The 25,231-nt window shown below is 43.9% G+C and overlaps 2 protein-coding genes across 4 annotated transcripts in view; both read left to right on the top strand.

Moving 5' to 3' along the window:
• The window catches only part of ZFP3 (ZFP3 zinc finger protein), an 87,371-nt gene extending 84,960 nt beyond the window's left edge, over positions 1-2,411 (top strand). The window contains exon 5 of the transcript XR_011995877.1: positions 931-2,411. The gene's annotated coding sequence lies outside the window, so the exon portion shown is untranslated. The remainder of the gene's footprint in view (positions 1-930) is intronic.
• A 6,644-nt stretch (positions 2,412-9,055) lies between these two features.
• RABEP1 (rabaptin, RAB GTPase binding effector protein 1) overlaps positions 9,056-25,231 on the top strand; it is a 100,243-nt gene continuing 84,067 nt past the window's right edge. The window contains exon 1 of one of the 3 annotated variants that reach the window (XM_072730012.1): positions 9,056-9,310. In XM_072730012.1, the coding sequence (XP_072586113.1) occupies positions 9,277-9,310 (34 nt within the window). In that variant the 5' untranslated portion in view covers positions 9,056-9,276. Of the gene's footprint in view, positions 9,311-9,712; positions 9,971-25,231 lie in introns of those variants that run through there. The other 2 variants (XM_072730013.1, XM_072730011.1) reach the window with 2 other exon arrangements.

Genomic DNA, 25,231 nt, shown 5'->3' with positions numbered 1-25,231 from the left:
GTTGCCAGGTGCTGGAGGAAGAGGAGAATCGATTGTGATTGTAATGAGAATGGGGTTTTTTTCTGGCGATGATGAAATGTTTTAAAATTGATTGTGGTGACAGTTGCCTATCTTCTTTAATATGTTACACATCACTGATGTGTATACTTTAAAACTGACTTTTGGGGTGCCTGCGTGGCTCAGTTTGGTTAAGTGTCCAGCTCCTGATTTCGGCTCAGGTGTTGATCCCAGGGTTTTGGGATCAAGCTCCACATTGGGCTCTGCTCTGAGAATGGAGCCTGCTTCAGATTCTTCTCTCTGCCCCTCCCCACTCCCTGCTTGTGTGTGCTCTCTCTCATAAAATAAAATAAAATAAAATAAAATAAAATAAAATAAAATAAAATAAAATAAAATAAAATAATAAAATGGTGAGTTTCATATTATATGGATTATATTTCAATAAACTGTAATAAAAATTAGGAAATACAGAATATATAGGCTTCTTCCACCATTTTTAAAATAAAATGTAGCACACTGGGGATGCCTGGGTGGCACAGTGGTTGAGCCTTTGGCTCAGGGTGTGATCCCGGGGTCTGGGATCGAGTCCCACATGGGGCTGTCTGCAAGGAGCCTGCTTCTCCCTCTGCCTCTGTCTCTCTCTTTGTCTCTCATGAATAAATAAATCTTTTTAAAAAATGTAGCACACAGTATACTCTTTTGACCTCTGTTTTTTTTCCACTTAACAATGTACCTTGGCATTCATTTCATAACAGTACACAGTACTCCTCTTCATTGTCTTTTATGGCTACATAGTACTTGATTATGTAGCTGTACTACCTTTAACTCAACAATTTTCTCATGTAGGTGGCATCTGGGTTGTTTTTAATATTTTGCTATTAAAGATGGTGCCACAACTAATAAACCTGTTGTTTCTTTCTTTCTTTTTTACAGGTGTACCACAGGGTAACTTCCTATAAAACAGATTACTATATCTGGGGCGCCTGGCTGGCTCAGTCAGTGGAGCGTGCGACTCTTGATCTCAGGGTTGTGAGTTTGAGACCCACATAGGATATAGAGATGACTTACAAATAAAATCTTAAAAAAAAAAAACAACCCCCCCTCCCCAGATTATTGGATCAAGAGGTAAATCCATATTAATACATAATTTTGTTAAATATTACCAGATGTTCCTTCCATAGCATCTGTTCCATTTTTGTACCTTTGACAGCAATGTAAGAAAGTACCTATTCTCACAGCTTCATTAACAGGGTAGGTTTTCAAGCTTTTGAGTTTTTGTCAATCAGTGGTTGATACACAATATCTCAGTGTATTTTCATTTGGGGTTTTAATTTGCATGAAATTGAGTATCTTTATATATGTTTGAAAAACTTTTGATGATTTTTTAAAAATGAACTAAAGTGATTTCTTTCAGATTTTTCTATCAGGTTTTTGGCTTTGTTCTTCTAGATTTTTACAGCGCTCTCTGATACATTCTGGCTGTTGACTATAAATATCATCTAAACTGGTGACTCCTAAATCACATGCCCATGCTGAGCTCCAAACTCATATGTCCAACCACTTACTTGATATTTCACTTAAAAAAAACCCAATAGTCAGTCTTGTCTATCATGAGAAAAACGGAATTCTTTATTTTCCCCCTTGAGTACTTCTTCATCTCAATGAATTATATCCAAACACCTGACTGTTTTTCTGTATCTCCTCTGACAAAGCTCTAGACCAATTCACCACCATTTATCTCCCTAAAGATGGCAGCACCTCCCAATTGGCCTCCCGTCTTCTGCCTTTACCTCTTCCCTTCTCCCTAACCCATTTTCAAAATAGTAACCAGGATGATCTCTTTAAAAGTTTCTCTTTAAAAGTAAATCAGATCCTTCCCACAGCAGGGGGAATCAAAGAGAACATATAATTGAGCTCCTTGGTGTGGCTTCCGTGTCTCACGGGAGTTGACGCTTGTCAACCTCTCCAGTTCTTTCCCTACCCAGCTGGTCCTTGTGGCTTTCTTTGGTCTCTTGAACATGCCAGGCTTATTACACTCTTGGGATTTTTACACATTTCTCCTTTCTTTGCATGACTATCCTTCCCCTCCACATCTTCCCACTTGGGTCTCTGCCAAAATCGCCCCATCCTCTACTGCTCTAGTTGATTTTATTCAAGGCCTCTCCCCAAACCAGTTGCTGTTCTGGACATCTCTGTTATATGAACGAATTCACCCCTCTTTGTTTAAAAAACCATTTGAGGGTTTTTTAAAAATTATTTTGCAACAAAAATAATTCTAGGTAATGTATATAGGAATTTATCATCCATAAAAGAGTATATTTATAAAAATTATCAACCATAAAAATGGAGGAATCATGATTTGGGAACAATTACCTATCTATCTGAAAAAAAAATAAATTCAAATCCCTCCCTCATACCATACAAAAAGTGACTTCTACTAGATTAACAAGCAAACCATGAGAAATCAAAAATGTAAAAATGTTGGGAGAATTTTGGAAAAACTGTTAAGAATACATTAGTGAATTTGGGGGTGACAAAGGCCTTTCTTGGAGAAGATAAAAAAAAAATGCAGAAGCTGTAAAAAGACAGATGATTAAAACTTAAAACACCTGTGAATAAATAGTAATTTATTATTCAAATTAAAAGACAAATAATAAACTGGGAGAAAAGACACTGTATCTAACACACAAAAGATTAATATCCAGAATATTAAAAAAAATATCCAGAATATGTTCAGAATTCCTCCAAATCAGTAAAAAAAGGTGAACAGCCAATGACAAATGGGCAAAGGATATATAAAATTCACAGTAGATGAATACAAACAGCCATCTTTCTTAGGAAAGATCCCTAACCTCACTGACATTCAGGGAAATGGCTTATTATAACGACATTATTATATAATCTTTTGCCCATAAGACTGGCAGATAATGAAGATTTACGGAAGCCAGCATTGGCAAGGATATGCAGAAATGACTACGTTCACACACTCTCGGTAGGAAAGTACAATGGCATGATACTTTTTGAGGGTAATTTGTCAGTATCTGTTATGACAAAAAGGGTTCATCATGACTTTTGATCTGGTCATTCCAGGTAGGTAGGTAGGAAAGTCTCCTTATGTAAGTGAGGAAAATCACTCACATAAATGCCTAAATAGGCACACATGTGCCTTGCAGCAATGTTTGTACATAATGAAAAAATTCTGATTAACCAAACTGGAAAATTATGTGAGAGTTAAAAAGAATAAGGAGAGAGGCAAGTTCAGAATCATATGTACAATGTGATCTCATCTATGGGAATAACATGAAACAGAGGCATGTTTCTGCATGTCCATAAATGTGCAGAAAAATGTCCAAAAGGATTCAAAGAAAGCTCATAATAGTAGTTTGTCTCAGGGAGGAGTGTGGGATTGTGCCCATGATGCAGGGAGTAGAGATTGAGGGGGTGCTTTTGCTTTATCTGTATTTTAAAAAATGTATAATTAGAATTTTACTGGAGTAATTTGGAAAAAAAAGACAAGAAATGAAAGGTAAAGTAACTTTTGGAGGTATTGCTAACAATTCTAGAAATGAATGTAGTTGATAATGGCATAGCGGTGTGGGGTATTTGCTGATACCTGACAGACATAGTTAGCCGTCGCCAAAAAGGCATACAGCAAAAAGGCATACGCTTTGTAGTCACAGACTCCAGATTTGAATACTGGCTCTCCCAGTCACTGTGTGATTTGGGCAAATCACTTAAATTCTCTGAGCTCTGGGATAGCAAATGGAATCTACAGCAGAGGGCTTTTAGGAGGATTGAAGAGATAACATATCTCTAGGTAAAAAAAAAAAAAATCTTTAGTACATAGTAGGTGCTCAGCTAAGGGGTGGGTATTATTAGTAGCAATGATTAAAATGATAGTTTGTAACCCAGTGAGAAGTTAGAAGCAAATGAATGGCGACCAAACCGAATCAAATCCCACGGGTTTAATTTGCAGGTTGTACATCTTCTCACCACCAGAGATTCTTTATGATTTGCTCCATATATTCCTAGTGTTATTCATTTGTTTATTCATTCATTCATTGACTCATTTAATAAGTATTTACTAAGCGCTTCTTACACTGGGGACTAGACATAAAATGTTAACACGTTTGTGTCCCCAGGCACCCCGGGGGCTCAGTGGTTCAGTGTCCAACTCTTGATCTCAGCTCAGATCTTGATCTCAAGCCCTGCATTGGGCTCCATGCTGGGTGTGGAGGCTACTTAATGCAACAACAACAACAAACAAACCTGTCCCTATTTTCTGGGAGTTGACATCTTCTCCCAATGGGAGAAAGAGACATATGGCTAGTTGCCAACGTGACATGGGAGTTACCCACATGGACATTGGACCTAGACAACCTGGTTCTCTTTTCCAGATTTATCGCTTACTAGCTCAGTTGACCTTGGATTGGTTATTTAAACTCTTTGGTTCAGTCATCTATAAAATGAGTTGTCAACATTTCCCATCTCCACTCCCCACCATAAGGTTCTTAAGTAGATTAGATGCAGGGTGCCTGGGTGTCTCAGTGGTTGAGCGTCTGCTTTTGGCTCAGGGCATGACCCTGGGGTCCTGGGATCGGGTCCCGCGTCAGGCTCCCCACAGGGAGCCCACTTCTCCTTCTCCCTGTGTCTCTGCCTCTTTCTCTGTGTCTGTCATGAATAAATAAATAAAATCTTAAAAAAAAATATTAAATGTGTAACTACAAGGGTAAAGTGCTTTGCCCAGTGCTTGGCACATGGTATGCCCTAGTGGATGCTGGCCACTTTTATCTCCAGGCGGTTATGCTTCTGTCTGGTTGATGTCATAAAAGGGGAATTCGGAGAGAAAGGAGCACCCATCAGATATAAAGACACATGTCTATCTGGCAAACCACATATATTAAGTAATAATGGATCCCTCTATGTTATTAATCAACATCTAACATAAAACTGGCATAAGAACTTCTAATCAGCATGAGATAAGTAAGCAATATGGTATAATTTCTGTCCAGAGCAAAGAAACTTGACATTTTAGCCTTGGGAACCTTACTTAGGGTAAATGGGATGGTTCTGTTTAGCTTTGAAAATATTGGAAATTTCTGCCCTGGATTTCTAGGAATATCTTCACAGACTGACTTCTTCTAAGGTCCGGGGATCCCTCATCACCAAGATGGAAACTAATAATCCAGGGAAAAGGAAGGAAATGAAAGGAGAGAAGGAGAAATGGAAGCAGACATTTATAGACAAACTACCATGTGTTAGGTGCGTTATCTCCTAAGCTGTCCCGATGAGTATTGAGGCTGGCCTATTATCCCCATATTAGCTAAATAAACAGGGGTTCAGAGAGGTCAAAGAGTGCTCATCGGCGCCAGGACTCCAGGTCTTCTGGTTCCAAGCCTGGAGTTCTTCTCTGGACAGCAACCTGCATCTCACAGGAGATGTGAGGGAAGTCATCCCTGTGTTGTGGCGCTGTCTGTATACTTCTCCCTTGGGAGAGGGATGGGGCAAGAATGGATTGGAACAAGGATTACAGATCACCACCTTCCAACTCCAGGTCCCAGAAGGGGATGGTAGCTGCTTGAGGGATAATCAGAGAGAGAGAGATTTAGAGAGAGAGAGAGAGAGACCAGGCTGGGGGATTATGGCTGAGGACATAAAGGTATCTGTCCCTGGTTGGCTCTTCCTGGGAACTCTTAGGAAGGCAACGCCCAGGTGGGGACCTTCCAAGTCTCCAGATGCCTGGATACAGACATTGCTCCTGGGGGAGAGTCCCCTTGATTCCCGTCCCTCCTTCATAACCTTGACCAAGGCTAGAGAAGTATGGTGCCTTGACCTTACTCCCTGGTCCCTTCCTGTCCTTGAGAATCTGGGTCGCAGAGAGAGAGAGAGAGAGAGAGGGTGAGAACACTACTGAGTGCTGTTAGCTGAATCCCAGGTTGGGAACCCAGTCTGATAGCCATCTGCATAGGATAGAATTTTGAAATGGAATGCATCCGGGAAGATGTGGTTGATCTCCTCTGTGCCTGTTGTCTACCTTTTGAGTTGAGAGGCGTAGAATGATGTAACATGCGGGACAGCACCTAGTAAAGTTCAAAAGGCGGCAGGTGTGTTATTGTCCTTGTTACTCTAGCATCTTGAGGCCAAAGAGGATTGCAGAGATGGTCTCATCTAATACCCCAGATGCGGCGGGAGGCCTTGGCCAGCACCTCTGACCAACTGCCAACCAGCTCCACCTGCGCCCTTGGAACGACAAGGCGCTCACTCCTCCAAAAGTAGCCCCAGTTAGCTCTCACTGAGAAAAAGTTCCTTGGCTTGAGTTGAGGTCTGTCTCGCCGTACTCCCTGGGCAGATGGCACATTTGTACCCACTGTCCTCCTGGATTTAAGGACAAAGTCAGGTCTCAGGTCATCTTGGCCTGCTGTGCACCGCACCCCCCCCCCCCGGCCAGAGTACCTTTCCTCAATATCTTTGTGTACTTTGCACAGAATACTTTGCAGATTCTTCATTCCCCAGAGCTCCACCCACTCCAGCTGGTCACTATCCCCCTGCAAATAATGGTGCTCAGAGCAAACACAGCCAACACTGCCAATGTGACCCGAGCAGAGCAAAGTGCGACACAGGCATCACCTCCTATAATCTATACCCTGTGACTATTAATGCTGCACAAAAACAAGTGCTTTCCGGAAGTGGCATCACATTTGTTCATGTCAAGCTTGCATTTTAAGCAAATATCCTGCACTCTTTCTTACCTAAACTATATCCGCGTCCCATTTTTATAATCAGTTTAAATGGCCCCTCAAAATGCTCTTCTTAATTTTATGACCCTCCCTCCCTTGTTCAGGGATTACTGTTATGACCTCTCTGATACTCATTCTCTTCCCGTCTTTAGATTCCTGTCCATCAGTTTAGTTTTGCCTGTTTGGGAACTTTCTATAAATGGAATCATGCCATATGTATTACTTTACAATTAGCCTCTTTTCCCCGAAACTATGTTTGTGAGATCCATCTACGTTGAATATGCAGGAGTAGTTTTTCATATTATTACTATAGAGTATTCCATTGTATGAATGAATACATTACAGTTGATTTATTCTACTGTTGGTGAACATTCGGGTTATTTGTTTATTGTATAAACTGTGCCATCTCAGATATTCTTGTATGTGTCTCTGGGAGACCTGTACAATATAATTAATAAGTGGTTATTTTATGCATTTAAATCTTGTCTCTCAGTTTTTTAAAAAAGATTTTATTTATTCCTGAGAGACACAGAGAGAGAGGTGGAGACACAGGCAGAGGGAGAAGCAGGCTCCTTGCAGGGAGCCCAATGTGGGACTTGATCCCAGGACCCCGGGGTCATGCCCTGAACCAAAGGTCAGCCACTGAGCCTCCCAGGCGCCCCTTGTCTCTCAATTTCTTTCAGAATGAAGGAATCCTGGCTTTTACATCTCATAAAGGCTTTGAGTGCACACTAGTTTTCTCTAGAATATATGCTTTGAGGTAGAATTGCTGAGTCTTAGGATTTACATAAAACTAGGAAAATGTATACAACGCTTGCATGCTCCTTATTTGATTTAGAAATTGCTTTTTTAAAACACGTGTCTAGCATGGGGGGCGGATGTGCAAGCCAGCAGTCTGACCATTTCTGAGCGACCTTGATCTTGAGGACCTACTTCAAGCCCCAAATTATCAATAGCAATAAACATGCCTCTTACTCATTGGAAGAGTCCCTTCTATAGAGGGCATCAGTATCTGCTATCTTTATGGCTCCTGCCTCATGTTAGTCATCACAAGATAGAAGATGCACTGGCTGCCCTATCCTGGACAAGAGACACTTGTGGGAGGGGGCAAGTAGGAAAAATGACCCTGCTTGCTTTCTCAAAGGTACACCAGACATCTGAGGATATTAACTGCCTAAAACAGTCAAGCCCTAATGTTAGCAGGATTTAGGGCAAAAGTACAAATAGATGCCACACATCTACCTAAATTATTGAAGATTATAAATCATTTCATCTAACAGTTAACCTTCATATGTTCCATTCTACCTTGACCAACGCACATCTTTGATGATGCAGAAGACCAGGCTCAGATTCAGAATTCCTGAACTCCTGAGATGTATGCACTTGACTGAATGGTAAGGGGAGGTAAGGGGAGCCCTGGCCAGGCTGGACTGTTGGCCGGTGGCTGGTTTCTGTGCACACGGCAACTCAAAGGTCCAAGTGATGTGCCACCTCCCACAAACACAGTTGCGTCTTAGCCACTTTTAAGGGATGGCCCGATGGTGCCCTGCAGAGGATGATCTGGGGAAGAGGCAGGGCCTCCAGCCATGGTGTGTGCACGTGCATGAATCTGTGTGTGTGAGATTCTGGGGTCACAGTTTCCCAGAGCTTGGTCTTGAAGGAGGGGCACAGGTTCCAGGTGGGCATGTTCCCTGCACTCTGTGGCCAGATGGGGCTAGACAGGAGCCGCTATAGAAGGTAGGGGCCCAGGGCAGGCTCTCTCGCCCAGGAAGAGGGGCAGCACTGTGCACCTGTCATCCCTCCACACCTCCCACGAGGAGTGCCGCGGGGACCGTGTTGGGCTGTATCCCCAGCATCTATCGCAGCCCCTGGCACCTGGAAGTCACACAGGGCATACAGGTGCTCCGTGTCCAGACCGCCAGAAGCGGCTCCGCTTGAACTTTCTGAGCCTCCATGCGGAGGAACCTGTGTGAAGTTCCAGGCGGTGAAGTGACTGGCGCAAGGTCACACGGCCAGAGGGGGTGGCGGCTGCACCTGCGCCCCCTTCACCCCCGGCCTCCTCGCCCGCCCCGCCCTCGGGTTTTACCGGGTTCTTCCTTTCGTGGGTACTGGGGCAGAGGACTCGGAGCGGCCCCCCGGGGCCCCGGCAGCCCCGCCCCCGCCGCCCCCGCCGCCCCCGCGCGCCCCCGCCGCCCCCGCGCGCCCCCGCAGCCGGCCCTCCACTGCCCCCTCCGTGCCCCCCTCCAGCGCCGCTCGCTCGGCCGCGCGAGGCCCCGCCCCCCTCGGGCGCCGTCACGTGCCGCCCGTCGCCCCGCGCCTGCGCACTGCTTATTTCCCGCTGTCAGGATGAGGAGGCGGAGGTCGGCGCTCGGGTCCGTCTCTGCCCGCGGCTGTGGCGGCGCCGGCGGCTCCAGCCATAGCGGTTCTTCCCTGGGCGGCGGCCGCGGCGGCTCGGTCGACGCCTCCTCCGCCAGCTGAGCCCGCGGGAGCCCGGGACGCCGGCCGCCCGCCCCGCTCCGCTCCGCGAGGCCGCCGCCCGGCCATGGCGCAGCCGGGCCCGGCTCCTCAGCCCGACGGTGAGGCGCCCACCAAGGCCGGCGCGGCGGGCGCGGCCTGCCCCGGGCGGCGGGGAGGGGCGGGGGGCGCGGGCGGCGGGCGGCGGGGGCGAGGGCGGGGGGCCTCCGTGGGGCGCGGCTGGGCGGTCGGGGAGGCGGCGGGGAGGGAGGGAGGGCCGGGCACGTGGGCCGTGCGGCGGGGAGGCTGCGGATCTCGGGGGCCCTGCCCGGGCCCTGCCCGCCGCCAGCGCGGGGCACCCCGCGGGCAGCAGGGCCGGGGCGCGCTCGCGTGCGGCCCGGGCGGGGGCGGGGGCGGCGCGGGTGGGGGGCCTGGAGGCCGCGGACCCCCCCCCCCCCCCCCCGCGGACGGGCGGTGGGCAGCCCCTCCGGCACGCTCGCAGAGACAGGCTCCTGCAAGCCTTTGTACTTTGTGGGTGAACACGGTCCCCTGCGTGTGGTCAGGCGCGGTCTGTCGCCGTGGCGGGGGGGGCGGGGGCCCCGGGGGAATAAGGACAATGCTGTGTGATGTGGAAGTCGAGGACGTGCCTTGTGTCGCACTTGCCTGGGTGGAAGGAAAGGCAGCCGCATCCCAGGTCCTCCAAGGGGAGTGTCGGAGTCCTTGGTGACCTTCTGGGATGCGGGCTGAGCTGCACACTCCAGAGATGGACCACCTGGTTCCAGGTTTTACCGGCTGGACTTGGCGTTGGCGGGGGGGGGGAGGGGGGGCGCAGTGTGCTAGTGCGCCGGCTGCCTGCAGGGTGTCTGGGTGACAGAGTTCTTGCAGGTGCCCCCGGCCACTCTAGGCCTGAGTCGGGCACACAGTAGGTGCTTCCTGTGCTTGGGCCTTAAAATAGCCTTTCATGAAAAACGTCGCCTGTGTCCTGGCCTTCTGGGAGCCTGAAACAATGTTATCAGATTCTAGGGCTAGCGGCTCTCCTGGAAGCAGGCTCCAGAGCCAGCGGGAGACCAGTTTTCGGTTTCGCGGGTTGGCCGCGGACAGATGGGGGAGTAGCCGTGCCTGGCCGCGTGCGTCCGGGTGGGCTCCGGGAGTCCGGCTGCGTGCCGTCCGCACCTTTCGCACTGGGCGTCGGGGAACAACACTGCCTTGGCACAAACCCCTCTTTGTTGCTGCTGACAGAGGCAGAGCTCCGAGAGCCCCAGGGGCTGCCGGCCCCGAGCCTGAGTGGGAGGTGTGCTCAGCCGGCCGCGTGGACACACGGCTGGGGGGGGGGGGGGGGGCGGCTCAGGTGACCCGGCAGTCTGGACCGAGAGCTCTCTCCCCCTGTGAGATGCGAAATAGTCCTCCTTGGAGATAGCCAGAAATGACTAAGCACTTGAAAGAGGATGGGAAAAATGAACTTTAGGAAATCTTGTGTTCTTTTGCTATTCTTAGTACAGGTTTGTTCCCTGTTTTCCAAATCCTGTGACTCTGGGATGGTGGGATTCAGTTTGCCTAGCTTGCAGTATTTATTTTCAATTATCGTAGTAAATGAGCAGCCGCAGCTACCGCGTGCACGAGGAGAGTGCGGTACATCCGACTGCTTTGTGTCGGCGCCTTCTTAGAAGTTTGCTGCGGGGAATTTAATTCTGCGCCCTGGCCGAACTTAATATAGGCCGCTTCTTAACACCTTAGCCTCAGGCAGCTCCCATGTCCTTATCCGCAGAGCCTTAAACATACGTGCAGAACTCTTTTGAGTCGTACTGACAGTTTTTCACTTTAATCCTGCATCCTGCTTTTCTCATTTTAGAAGCAGCTTGTCATTTGTGTTGATAATTGTTTTCCTTTCTTGACATATCTTTGTTTTCTGTGGAGATATGGTAGATTAAGAATGGATTTGTGTGTAAATTGATAGAATGAAATGTAATTTTCTTTTTGTTCTTTTTAATTTCTGCTTTTGTGAATTTATTTTAGTGTTGGACTTCTTTTGTTTTGTTTTGCTAGTGCATCTTATTCATTTAGAATCAGGGTAATTTTAATAGCCATAGAAATTTCATCTAATTATTCCATTTCACCTTGAGAATTCAAAGAGTATATAGAACGATTTTATTATTTTATTTTATTTTATTTTTTTTATGATAGTCACACACAGAGAGAGAGGCAGAGACACAGGCAGGGGGAGAAGCAGGCTCCATGCACCGGGAGCCTGATGTGGGATTCCATCCCGGGTCTCCAGGATCGTGCCCTGGGCCAAAGGCAGGTGCTAAACCGCTGCACCACCCAGGGATCCCTATAGAACGATTTTAAAATTTTAAAATCCTAGTGAAACTTTATCGTAGAAACATTTGCTGTGATTTTATTTGTTATTTAAAAACACTGCCTTGTAAAATTCCTCCATTAAAAATGCATGTAGTAAGAAATGTATCTTCCCTCTTCTCTTGGAGGTCACCACTAGTACCTTTTCTGTCCTTCTTGACTTTTTTCTTGTACTTACATAGACATGCTATGGTTTCTGCAGATAGGTCTATGACTTGTCTATTCCATTTAGTACACGTTGGCTGTAATTACTGCGCCTGTGAGTGGTCCTGTGGCCATGTCATGTGCTGTCAGCGCTGCACGCCTTGGCTCAGGGGATCCTCGGGTGGGTGCTACCGTTTTACTGATGAGGAAACTGAAGTGCAAACAAGGTAGACGTGTCTGTCGAGTTCCGTCTAGAGGAGGTGGCGGGGGGAGCCCAGGTTCACATCCAGCCCACCTCCTGTCAGGGCACTCTGGTCTGTTTACCAGATTACAGATGACTTTCCAGGTCAGTGTTAGAGATCTACTTCATTGCCTCACATGCATGTACTGCGCATGATTTATTTGCCTGTTTCCCCCTTGGTGGACAGCTGTTTTCATTATTGGACAAGTTTTTCATTATTGTCTAAGCAGTGCTGCCCTAGATATCCTTGCATCTATTTTTCAGTTAGTTTTGCTGTTACTTTTTTAAGACTACTGACTCTAAAAGGACATGAGCTCTGAGTGGTTTAAATTTTAATAGCGATTGTTAGCTTACTCTCAGAAAAGGTATCGATTTACATACTTGCCAACAGTATGTGAGAGGGTGGGTTTCCTTTGCACTCTTACCAGCCTGAATAGTGTCAGCTGTTTTAAATTTGTATCTTCTGATAGATTGAAATGATAAAATGATGTTCTTCAGCTAGCAAATATTTGTGTACCTAGTCTTTGCCAAGCCCTATGCTAGGTTCTAGGAAATCCATGATGAACTACTTGTCTGGCATAGCTGCAGGTATTTGGGATACATCAGTGGGCAACACAGATGATGAATAGTCCTTCTCTTGTGTGGGAGAAACAGATACTAAGCAACAAATATAAGCAAATAGTATAGATTGTCAGGTGACAGATGCTGTGGGAAAAAAAATATAGCAGGGTAAAAGGAAGGGGGATGGGCTGGTTGTAAACAGGGTGGTCAGAGCCTTCTTGAGAAGATGACATGAAGGAGGTAGAGGTTTCAGCTATGAGGCTCTCTGAAGGAGGAGTATTCCAGACAGGGGTTGGGTCAGTTTTTGCAAATGCTTTAAAGAAAGGTGTGTCTGGCATGTTTGGGGAAGGGCATGGCGGTCAGTAGGGCCAGAATGAAGTTGTGTGTGGGGGGGAGGGGCGTGGTGGGAGAGGTGGGATAGGGGAGGGAGAGAAGAGCAGTAGGATAAGAGGTGAGAGGTCATGGCTTGGGGCAGCCCTGGTGGCTCAGCAGTTTAGCGCTCCCTTCAGCCCAGGGCGTGATCATGGAGACCCAGGATCGAGTCCCATGTCGAGCCCCACGTCGAGCTCCCTACATGGAGCCTGCTTCTCCCTCTGCCTGTGTCTCTGCCTCTCTCTCTCTCTCTCTGTGTCTCTCAAGAATAAATAAATAAAATCTTAAAAAAAAAAAAACAAAAACAGGTCATGGTGTAGGGGCAAATGTTGTACAGCCGATTGGCTTTCACAGTGAGAACCACTGAAAAAGTTTTGAGAAGAGTGATGTGATATGACTTATGTTTTACTGGATTAGAAAAAGTGTTTTTTTTTTTTTTTAAATATTTTATTTATTTATTAGAGGGAGAGGCCGAAGCAGATTCCCTGCTGAGTAGGGAGCCTGACTCTGACCCAGGACCTTGAGATAACCTGAGCCCAAGGCAGCCGCCTAACTGACTGAGCCACCCAGGCATCCCCATGACCTATGTTTTAAAAAATCACTCCGGCTGTTAGATTGACAATAGCATAAATTAATCTAGGAAGAAGATGGTGAGGCTTGGACTAGGTGTATTGATGGAGGTTATATTTTGAAGGTATGGCCAATAGGATTTGGATTAGATATGGAAGGAGAGGGAGGAGTGAAGAAGGATCACTTAGAAGTTTTTGGCTTGAGCAGCTGAGAGGTATGCAGTGCTATGAGTGCCTATAATTGAAGAATTTGACCCATTTGGGGAGTCCAGGAAAGGTTTCTGAGGCAGTGGTGCTGGAGCTGAGATCTGAAGGAGTCCCTGTTTTGGAAGAAGCAGGGTGGTGAGAGAACTGGAGAAAGGCCAGTGTGGGCTGGCCTGAGTGGGCTTTCGGCCTCTGAGCTGAAGGTGAAGCCACTGAAGGGGTTTAAGTAAGTAGGTGACACCATGGCTTTTAAGTTTGTACTTCCCAGATGATTATATATACTTTGGTTTTCTTTTGTTGTGCAGAGAGCTTTAATTTTTATTAAGATCTGGCCATTTTTAAAATTTATGGTTACCGCTCTTGCTTAGGAAGACCTCCCCAGCTCCCATGTTTATTTAAGAAAAACCTAACACCTTCATTTTCAACACTTTCATGGTTTTGTTTTTTATATTTAGTACATTAAACCATGTAGAATTTATTTTCTAATCTTAACAAAGAATGTTCAGTATAAAGCATTATTAACTGAACAGGAGATTACCTCAGAAAAAATGAAAATGCTAAAGAATACAGGAATAGCAGGTATAGGGGGCAACCACTGCCTCTAGGGCTGAGGCAGAGTGCCGAGGGAAGAACTAAATCTTTAAGAGGCCACTCCCAGTACTAAGATCCAGACTCTGTGGGCCCTGGGAAGGCCACTTTCTGGCTTGCTGGGAGAAGCCACCTGCATCTGGAATTTTTTTTTGACATGACATAGGGATCTGATTTTATTTTTCTTCCAAATGGATAGCCAATTGTTTTAACACTGTTATTCAGTAATTCATATATTTGGTTCCTTTATAATAACTTGATAAATCTCCCTACTCCTAAACTTTGCAGAGACAGTTGATCCAAAACAAAAAAGCCCTGAGTTTGCCCTGCAGTCTTACTACTGGAGTCTTACTACTCCAGAGTTGCCCAGGATCGTGTGATATTCTTGAATTTGTATGCCTCACCTGGGTCCCTGGGCATAGAACTGCCTTTAAATCTGAAGGGCTCTGGTTTCTGAAATCTCGTGACTATGCGGTGAAATTGGATGTGCTTTTCTTGTATAATCACTAAATTGAAAAAAAAAAATCACTAAATTGAGTTTAGTATTCAGAGGAGTATTTAGTAAACATTTTTGTGTGATACAGTTGTGGCAGGGGAGGGGGTGGGAGGGACTGGGAGGCGGGCAGGATGCAGAATGAGAGAGATGAGGTTCTCCTTTCAGTAATCGCCATCCAGTGAAGGAATGGGCCCAGTGAAGGAATGGGCCCCTGGCACACTGACCGGGAACTGTGGAGGTGATCCAGTGTCGCTTCCCTCTGGCGGATCCCAAAGGAAGCTGCTGCTGCCAGTCAGAGAACAGGAAGAGCCACGAAGGAGGGTATCTTTGTTCATTTTTCTCATTAGATAGCCTGAATCTCTTCTGAGATTCAGTTTAGACTGATTTCTGTTTGGATGCCTCTGGAGAGCGAGGGAACTCACTACCTCCTGTTTTTGGCCAGTTACAGTGTTTTGTGTGTGCTTTAATTAAGCGGAAGCTTGCCTCGACGTACGTCTACCGGCTGGTTTTAGTTCTCTGCCCTGGACCCACCCAGAGGAAATCCAAGGCATCTTCTCTGTGTGAGCCCGAAAAAAATTTTGTGGTTCTGATTTGCATTTCCCTGATGATGAGTGATGTTGAGCATCGTTTCAAGTGTCTGTTGGCCATCTGGATGTCATCTTTGGAGAAATGACTGTTCAGCTCTTCTGCCCATTTTTAAATTGAATTGTTCTTTTGGTGTTGAGTTGTAGAAGTTCTTTATGTTTTTTTAGATAGTAATCTCTTATTGGATCTGTCATTTGCAAGGCTTCTCCCTTTCACTGAGTTGCCTTTTTGTTTTGTTGATGTTTCCTTTGTTTTGCAAAAGCTTTTTATTTTGACGTAGTCCCGGTAGTTTTTGCTTTTGCTTCCCTTGCCTTAGGAGACATCTAGAAAAATGTTGCTGTGGCTGCTGTCAGAGACTTAACTGCGTGTATTCTCTTAGGATTTTCATTGTTTCAAGCCTCTCTTGAGATCTTGAATCCATTTTGAGTTTATGTTTGTATGGTGTGAGAAAGTGGTCCAGTTTCATTCTTCATGTAGCTATCCAGTTTTTCCAACATCATTTATTATCATTTATAGACTGTCTTTTTCCCATTCGATAGTTTTGCCTCCTTTATCATAGATTAATTGTGGGTTTATTTTTGGGCTCTCCATTCTGTTCTGTTGTGTCTGCTTTTGAGGCAGTACCATGTTGTTTTGATGACTACAACTTTCCAGTATAGCGTGAAATTTGGAATTGTGATATCTCCAGCTTTGTTCTTTCTCAAGATTGCTTTGGCTATTCGGGGTCTTTTATGATTCCATACAAATTTTAGTAGTATTCTAGTTCTGTGAAAAATCTCTTGGCATTTTGATAAGGATAGCATTCAGTTTGTAGATTGTATTGGGTAGGATAGACATTTTAACTATTAACTCTTCTAATCCATGAGCATGGAATATCTTTCCATTTGTGTCATCTTCAATTTCTTTCATAAGTGTTTTATAGTTTTATAGTTTATAGTGGTCTTTCATCTCTTTCATTAAATTTATTCCTAGGTATTTTATTCTTTTTGGTGCACTTGTAATACTTAACATTCATTTGATGATCACTGAGCCAGATGTCAGTTGTTAATGATGTCTCTTGGTACCCGATGATCTCTAGGTGTGTTTTACCTATAAAGAGTAGTAGTATAGAGAGACATGTTACTGAAAGGAGTCCTAAAGAGTAGTTATCACCCTTGATTTTACAGATCTGAAATTAAGGACTAAAGAACTGGAAGTGACTTATACTAGACTAGAATTTAGGAGGAGAGTGGGGCTGTCATTTCTCTTCTGGTTACTGCTTCTGTTTATGTGGAATGAACTTTGTCTAGATGCCTCATTATGATGTTGCCTGAACAGAATCATAGAATTGATGTAACTCGATTATAGTCTAAATGCACAAAACTTGTTGAATATCATTCTTTATTCTTTAATACTTTAATTTTTAAATCTTTACTGCTTATGCCTAATGCATGGTGGGCATGGTGTTGTGGATATTACAACAAAATACAAATACTCCTTTTGTTATGGAATTTAAAGCTTAGTGGTGAATACAGATAGACTTTATGAGGAAAGGGCATTTTGTCTGGCTGGCAGTAATGTCCCCAGCACCCTGTTTGTCATAGGGTACATATGAGCTATAGGTATTTGTTGAAACAAAGTCAGAGGACCATGTGCTGTTAGAATAATGTGGTAACTTTTTATTGTTTACAGTATTTTGACAACACATAGTAGGGAACATCTTAAATCATTCAGAAAGTTTAGTTAATATAGTTCTTTCCCTCCATTGGACCCTCACTGTGCCCCAAGTTATGGGAGAAAGTGGCATTTGAATAGAGCCTTGAGAATTGTGTAGAATTTCTGACAGATGCAAATGTCATCTTAGAGAAAGATGTTAGAGGAGAGGGAGAGTCCTTGCAGGGTACAGTTGGAGCGTGTGAGGGTGAGGTGAGTGAATCTGGTGTTGTGGGAGCCTGAGTCTTGTTTAGAGACAGACTTGAGAAAGGAGATTGAGCCTGAATGGTGGGAAGCTTTGCTTCCACCTGAGGAGTTTGGGTTTTTCTAGGTGATGTGGGTAGGCCTCTGTGTTTTGATAGAGTCATAGCGTGACCCAACCTGTGCTGTAGGAAGCTTGCTCTGAAAATTATACAGAGGGTAGATTGGCAGGGAATTGGTTAAGGAGATTGGTTAGGCAGTTACTGTGGTCCAAGAGAGATGAGGGGGTTATATCTTATATCGTTGAGAGGGGAGAAAAGGAAATAATCAATAGATGATAGAAATACTGTGGTGGGCAAACAGCGCTTGCTGAACACTTGGTCTGGGGTGCAGGCAGGAGAGAAATGAAGGAGGATTCTGAGAATGTAGCTGATTACCAATCTGGGTGACCAGCGGGAGGGTGGGTTTAAAAGGAGAAAGTACAGATTTTTTTTTTTAAGATTTTATTCATGAGAGACACAGAGAGAGGCAGAGACACAGGCAGAGGGAGAAGCAGCTCCCTGTGGGGAGCCCAATGTAGGACTCGATCCCAGGACCCCAAGATCATGCCCTGAGCTGAAGGCAGAAGCTCAGTCACTGAGCTCCCCAGGCACCCCCGGATTTGGTTTTTAGTATGTTGGCGTGGAGAGCTAGTGGGACAGCCGGGTGGAAGTACCCAGTAGGTAGCAGGATGGTAGCCTGGAGCTTCAGGAAGAGAGCAGGGTGTGCTTGAATTTTTGGTAGTCAGATGCTTGGAAGTCTCTCAGAGTAAGCACTGCTCATGTGCTTGTGCTTGTTGCAGGATAGGTCCTGTGTTGGGGACAGGCTGTGTGCAGGGGCACAGATGAAACTGGCGGGTCGGATGGGGATGATGAAGCCAATAAGGAATTGTATAAAAGGAGAGTTAGGGGAAGATTAGTATCATTAAGAGTCAGTATTGGATGGCAGTGGTCACCAGTAGTAAACGCTATAGAGAAGTCAGGTGAGAACCTGAGTGGTCATCAAAATCAGCACTGACTGACCCTCAGGACCTCTGAGGGAAGAGTTTCAGCAAAGAAGTAGTAGAGGTAGCATGGATAGACTAACAGATAAGATTGTGGTGATAACACATACAGTCAGGGCAGTCGCTTGAAAAGGGTCATAGAAGTGTGATATAATGTGTATGTTTTAAAAATAGAAATTAAGGGGGTGCTTGGGGCCCTTCGTTGGTTAGGCATCTGTCTTTGGGTCAAGTCATGATCTCAGGGTCCTGGGATCAAGTCCTGGTCTGCGAGGAGTCTGCTTCTCCCTCTTCCTCTACCCCTCCCCCTGGTCATGTGTGTGCTCTCTCTTTCTCAGATAAATAAAGAAACCTTTTTAAAAAATGGAGATTAATTGTAAGTGCTGTTGGAACTGCAAGTAGACAGGGGGAGCCTGAGGATATCAGGAGAAAATAAGTAGGACTAAGTCTCTGAGGAATTGAGAGCAGATTAGATGGATTGGGAACTGGAGTGTCATGAGGTGAGATGGCCCTCATCCTACAAAACAGAAGGGAAAAGAACAGTAGAGAAGACTCTGAGCTAGAGGAGAAATGGACTAAATGTACATGTAGCCTCCATTCTTTTCCTCATTTATTCAGCACACATGATCTGGCTGTCACTTGTGAACAAGATAAAAAGGGACCTGTCCTCGAGGAGGGTGTAGTTTTGAGACCTTGTTGCAGCCAAGTAGATTATCTCATTTGGAGTCACTTGGGTTCCTCGTGTTAACCACAGAACACAAAATAGTTTGGTGATTTTCCCAGTTGCCCTAAAGGCAGTATAGCCAGTACCATTCTAGATGCACAGGAGAGAAGTTGATTCATTATACGCTGTGGAGACCTTGGGCACTGGTGCTTTATTCTGTAATGAAAGTTAGGTTGAGTAATAAGTACAGGATATGATTGGGTCCTTATTGTGGAAAATTTGATGGGGTGCGGGAAGCAAACCCTGATGTGGGGTAACATTCCTTTGGTTAAGGCTATTATTAAAAATCAGATACGGCTTTTACCAAATCAGATACGACAGATACGATTATTTACCACTTAATCCCCAATTTACATCTACTTTTTCTAAGTTCCTGCTACATTTATTGTCTATAAATAACTGATTGCTGTGGCCTTTCATCCCATCTAGATCTTATGTCCCTGACTTTCTTACCTACTCCAGAACAGGGTTTAAAATTACTTTCTTTCATTTTATTGTGAACCTTGTGAGCTTCTATAGACCGTTATGGGAGGGACATTAACAATATACAGCCATCTGTACTGCAAAAATTTGTTACGCATTTATTCCTAACAGGTGGAAATTTAATCTTTCTAGAACACTTCCATTTTCTCTGGTAACTATATTAGGAAAATTTTAATTTTATTGGGTCCAAATAAGTTCCCTACAGCCTATGGACCTTGGTTTTGGCCTTTCAGGCAAGTCAGAATTAGGCTATTTTCTCTTCCACACAGAAGGCCTTGAGATATTTAGAGAGCTGCTTCCATCTTGGTGGTTCCTCATATAACGTCTCTTACCCTCACTCTTCTTATGGCTTCCTCTGCTAGGGTACCACATGTTGTAATGCCATGTAGTTTGTCAGTGCTTTTCTTAAAATGCACACCTAAAGTTGGCAAAGATACTCTAGACATAGAGTCTATGTGACTTTGGGTTAGTACATCAGAAACGTTCTTTTTGATTGTGACCTTCAACTCTCTTTTATTTTATTTTTTATTTTTTTTAAGATTATTTATTTATTTATTCATAGAGAGAGAGAGAGAGAGAGAGAGAGAGAGGCAGAGACACAGGCAGAGGGAGAAGCAGGCTCCATGCAGGGAGCCTGACGTGGGACTCGATCCCAGGTCTCCAGGATCACGCCCTAGGCTGCAGGCGGTGCTAAACCCTGCGCCACCGGGGCTGCCCTCAACTCTCTTTTAAATGCATGCTAACATTCCCTCAGTTTATGTTTTTATTCACTGTATCATATTAGTTCATATAAAATCACAACTGTGATTTATTGAGAAGCTACATGACTTGCCCTGTGCAGTGTTTTATTTGAATATTTACTGTATACTAGGCACTGGGGATACAGTTACAGTTAAAGAAACAGACTTTTAAAGAGAACTTTTAGAGAAGTTTTATCTTTTGATTTTTTTAAATACTTTTTTTTTTTTTTAAAGATTTCATTTTCAAGTAATCTTTACACCAACATGGAGCTTGAACCTACAACAGAGTCGCATGCTCTGTTGACTGAGCCAGCCAGGTGCCCCTTTAGGGAAGTTACAGATTCACAGGAAAATTGAACAGAAAGTACAGTTTCCTTATGCCCCCTCCCCCACCATCACATTCCACATCAGTGTGGTAGGTACATTTGTTACAGTTGGTGAACCAGCACACTGTACCTCATGATCACCCTCATCATCACACCATTACCCAAGTCCATCACTTGCATTAGGGTTCACTCTTGGTGTTGTAAAATCCGTGAGTTTGGACGAAGGTACAATGACATGTATTCATTGACTATTATAGTATCAGACAGAAGTTTCACTGCCTTAAGAGTGCTCTGTATCCCACCCGTTCATCACTCTTCCTTCCCTAAAGTTTTGGCAACCATTGGTTCTTTCACTGTTTCCATAGTTTTGCCTTTTCCAGAATGTCATATAATTGGAATCCCACAGATTGGCTTTTTTCACTTAGCAATATGCATTTAAGTTTCCTCCATGTCTTTTTGTGGGTTTTCAGCACTGATTATATTTCATTGCATGGATGTCCAGTTTTCCCTTTGCCTACTGAAGGACGTCATGATTGCTTCCAAGGTTTGGTGATCATGAGTAAAGCTGCTATCATGCAGATTTCTGTGTTGGTGGGTAAGACCAAGGAGTGTGATTGTTGGATCATATGGTAAGAGTATGTTAAAGTGGCTACACTGTTTTGCATTCCTACCAGCAGGGAATGAGAATTCCTACTGCTCCATTTCGTCACCAGCATGTGATGTTTGTTGTCTGTATCTGGGGTTTTCTCCATTCCGGTAGGTGTGCAGTGTTACCTTGTCGTCTTAATTTGCAGTTCCCTAATGACAGATGATGTGGAACAGCTTTTCATATGCTTGTTTGCTATCTGTATATCTTCCGTTGTGGGACATCTGTTCAGAATTTGGCCCATCTTTTAATCAGGTGGTTCATTTTCTTCACTGTTGCGTTTTAAGGGTTCTTTGTATATTTTGGGCAACTGTCATTTATCAGACAGATCTTTTGCACATATTTTCTCTGAGCCTGTGGCTTGTCTTCTCATTCTCCTGACAGTGTCTCTTGCAGAGCGTTTTTTTTTTTTTAAGGGTTTTATTTATTTGAGACAGAGCACGAGCGGTGGGGAGGGGCTGAGGGAGAGGGAGAAGCAGACTCCATGCTGAGCAGGGATCCGATGTGAGGCTTGATCCCAGGACCCTGGGATCATGACCTGAGCCGAAAGCAGACCTGAGCTGACTAAACCACCTAGGCACTCCAGGAGGTTTTTTTTTTTTAAAGATTTTATTTATTTATTAGAGAGAGAGAGAGAGAGAGAGAGAGAGAGAGGCAGAGACAGAGACACAGGCAGAAGGAGAAGCAGGCTCCATGCAGGGAGCCTGATGTGGGACTCGATCCCAGGTCTCCAGGATCACGTCCTGGGCCGAAGGCAGCGCTAAACCGCTAAGCTACCGGGGCTGCCCACTCCAGAAGTTTTTAATGAAGTCCAGTTTATCAATTATTTCTTTCATGGGTTGTGCCTTTGGTGTTGTATCTAAAAAAGTCATTGCCATACCCAAGGTTATCTAGATTTTCTCCTGTGTTTTGCTCTAGGAGTTTTATGGTTTTGCATTTTACATTTAGGTCTGTGAGTCATTCTGAGTTAATTTTTGTGAAGGGTGTAAGGTGTGCAACTAGATTCTTCTTTTTTCATGTGCAATCCAGCTGTTCCAGCGCCACCGTTTGTTGAAAAGATCATCCTTTCCTTCCTGTCACACTTCAGTTGACTCTGTGACTCTGTTTCTGGGTGCACTGCTCTGTCCCATTCATGTGTTTGTTTACTCTTTCATGCTACGTGATATTACATTTCTTAATTAAGAATTTTTGCATCTAAAATAATAAATGCTTATGGTAAAAGACTTTGTAAATCTCTAAAAAGAGAGAAAAAGTCCATAAGCTCATCACTCAGGCCTGGTATATGTTTTTTCTGGTTTTTATTTATTTTTTATTTAATCAAAAAAATTTTTTTAAAAGATTTTATTTATTCGAGAGAGAGAGAGAGAGAGAGAGAGAGAGGCAAAGACACAGGCAGAGGGAGAAGCAGGCTCCATGCAGGGAGCCCGATGTGGGACTCGATCCCGGGTCTCCAGGATCAGGCCCCGGGCCGAAGGCAGGTGCCAAACCGCTGAGCCACCCAGGGATCCCCTCCTTGTACCTGTCTTTGCACACTCTTGTGAATGTTTTTTTGTGGTATGAATTCCTTGAACTGGAATTACGGAGTCAAAGGTGCAGGTTTAAAAAATTAATGGCAAATGCCAAATTCTATTTCAGAAAGGTTTAATAGTTTACAGGCTTACCATCAGAATATGAGAGAATTTATGGTCCTTAACAGATGCATTTTTTTGCATATGGGGAAATTAACTTCTTTACCCTGTGTGGCAGGTGTAGCAGAAATTGCCCCCAGTTTGTTTTTTGACTTTGAAATGTTTTAGCATATGGAAATATTTTAAATTTTATGTGACTTAATAGTTTTTTTTCCTTTATGGCTTCTGGATTTACTTCTACCTCCTCGTGTTATCTTCTAGTATGTACTTTTAAATATTTGATAACATTGGAATTTATTTTTAATTATTTATTTATTTAAATATTTTATTTATTTATTCATGACAGAGAGAGAGAGACAGAGACAGAGACAGAGGCAGAGGGAGAAGCAGGCGTCATTCAAAGAGCCTGGTGTCGGACTCGATCCCGAGACTCTGTGATCACGCCCTGAGCCGAAGGCAGACATCCAACCACTGAGCTACCCAGGCATCCCACATTGGGATTTATTTTGATGCAAGGACCGAGATGGGAGTCCAGCTCTTAAAATTTATTTTCAAATGGCTAGCCAGAAGTTCTTATACCACATAGTCATTAATAGATTTCTCTCCATTGATTTTGAAATACCACTATTTATTATATGCTAACTATGCAGGGATACTTGAGTCCATTTCCAGATTGTGTTTTGTTCTATTAATTTACCTATTCTGGTGTAATACCATGTAATACAATTGCTGTACTGATACTTTTTTTTTTTTTTAAAGATTTTATTTATTTATTCATGAGAGACAGAGGCATAGAGAGAAGCAGGCTCCATGCAGGAAGCCCGAGGTGGGACTTGATCCCAGGACTCAGGGATCACGCCGTGAGCCAAAGGCAGGGCTCAACTGCTGAGCCAGCCAGGCGTTCCTGTACTGATACTTTCTAATGTTTTCATATTTTGAGAGCCCGGAACCACTCATTATTCATTTTCTCAAGTTTTCCCCCAATCATTATTTGGTATTTATTAATTCAGATAAAATTTAGAATGATCACATTAAGTCTGCTCACCATCCTCCCCTCTCCACCCGCCTCCCAAGGGCCTTTAGAGAGAACCTCATTGACTGATTTCATAAGCTTAGGAGAACATGTATCTTTTAACAAAAAATCCTTATAATTACAGTGCCTTATGACACTTTAAATGCATTAACCATATTATTTATTTCTTCAGATTCTTATTTTTTTTTTTTAAGATTTTATTTATTTATTCATGAGAGACACAGAGAGAGAGGCAGAGACACAGGCAGAGGGAGAAGCAGGCTCCATGCAGGGAGCCCGATGTGGGACTTGATCCTGGGACTCTAGGATCATGCCCTGAACCGAAGGCAGACACTTTAACCGCTGAGCCACCCAGGTGTCCCTCTTCAGATTCTTAAAGGGTAGTATTATCTGTATTTCACAATTGAGGAAATAAAACTTGAGTAACTTGCCCAGGATTCAAGTTCCCATGGCTATTTTCATTCTACCCACTCTCTGTCAGGTCAGTTTTAGTTAAGTAAACTCTTAGGACGTTAAAAAAAAAAAAAGGGCAAAATTATAACAAAATCCCGAGTTTCTTTTTTGATCATAAAGCACAAGAAAGGTGGGCTTACCCATAATTATACCCTTCAGAGTATTTCATTCTAGTCTATTTCTGGTCATGTTTTATGTCTACAAATAAAAAATGTTTAAACAGTTGAGGCGCCCAGGTGGCTTGGTCAGTGGGCATTTGACTCTTGATTTTGGCCCAGGTCATGATATCAGGGTCCTGGGATTGAGCCCCAGAAGGGATTCTCTCCTCCTCCCTTTGCCAGTCCCTACTTGCGTACTCTCTTCACTCTCTCTTTCAAGTAAATAAATAAAATCTTTTAAAAGAAGTTTCTTCATATAAAGAAATGTTTAAACTGTTGATTGTATCACATGTGTAGTTTTTTATTCTATTTTTATTTTATAATGTGGAATTGCCTTGTGTTCTAAGTTATTTTTCAAAAACATACTGGTTTTAAAAGTAATTTACAATATGAATGTATCATAACAATTATTTTTCTGTTGCTCTTATTTGATTATATGTAAGGTCTTGCTATTAATAAGGAATTCTACAGGAGGCATCTTTGGATGGTAACCTTTGGTTATTTCCTGGAGAATTCTGGATCAAGAAGCATGAGATTTTGACATATACATACCAACTACTTTCCAGAAATCTCGTTCTAGTTCACGTTTCTACCATAAGTGTCATCTCACCCTGGCTAGCATTAAGTATAGACTTAAAATTTTCTTACCAATTGCATAGGCAAACCTTAGTCTTATTTTAACTTTTTGGTAATTTATGATATAGAGCAGTCTTAAGATTACGTTTGAACAAACTTGATAATGCTTTGATAATTTCAAAGACCTACTCTATGTCAGTTAGATATCCACTTATACTTTGTGTTTTCT

Source organism: Vulpes vulpes, chromosome 12 (genome assembly GCF_048418805.1).
Source record: "Vulpes vulpes isolate BD-2025 chromosome 12, VulVul3, whole genome shotgun sequence".
Lineage (NCBI taxonomy): Eukaryota > Metazoa > Chordata > Mammalia > Carnivora > Canidae > Vulpes > Vulpes vulpes.
Note: the sequence above shows the minus strand (reverse complement) of the source record. Positions and strands in the feature narration are given on the sequence as shown.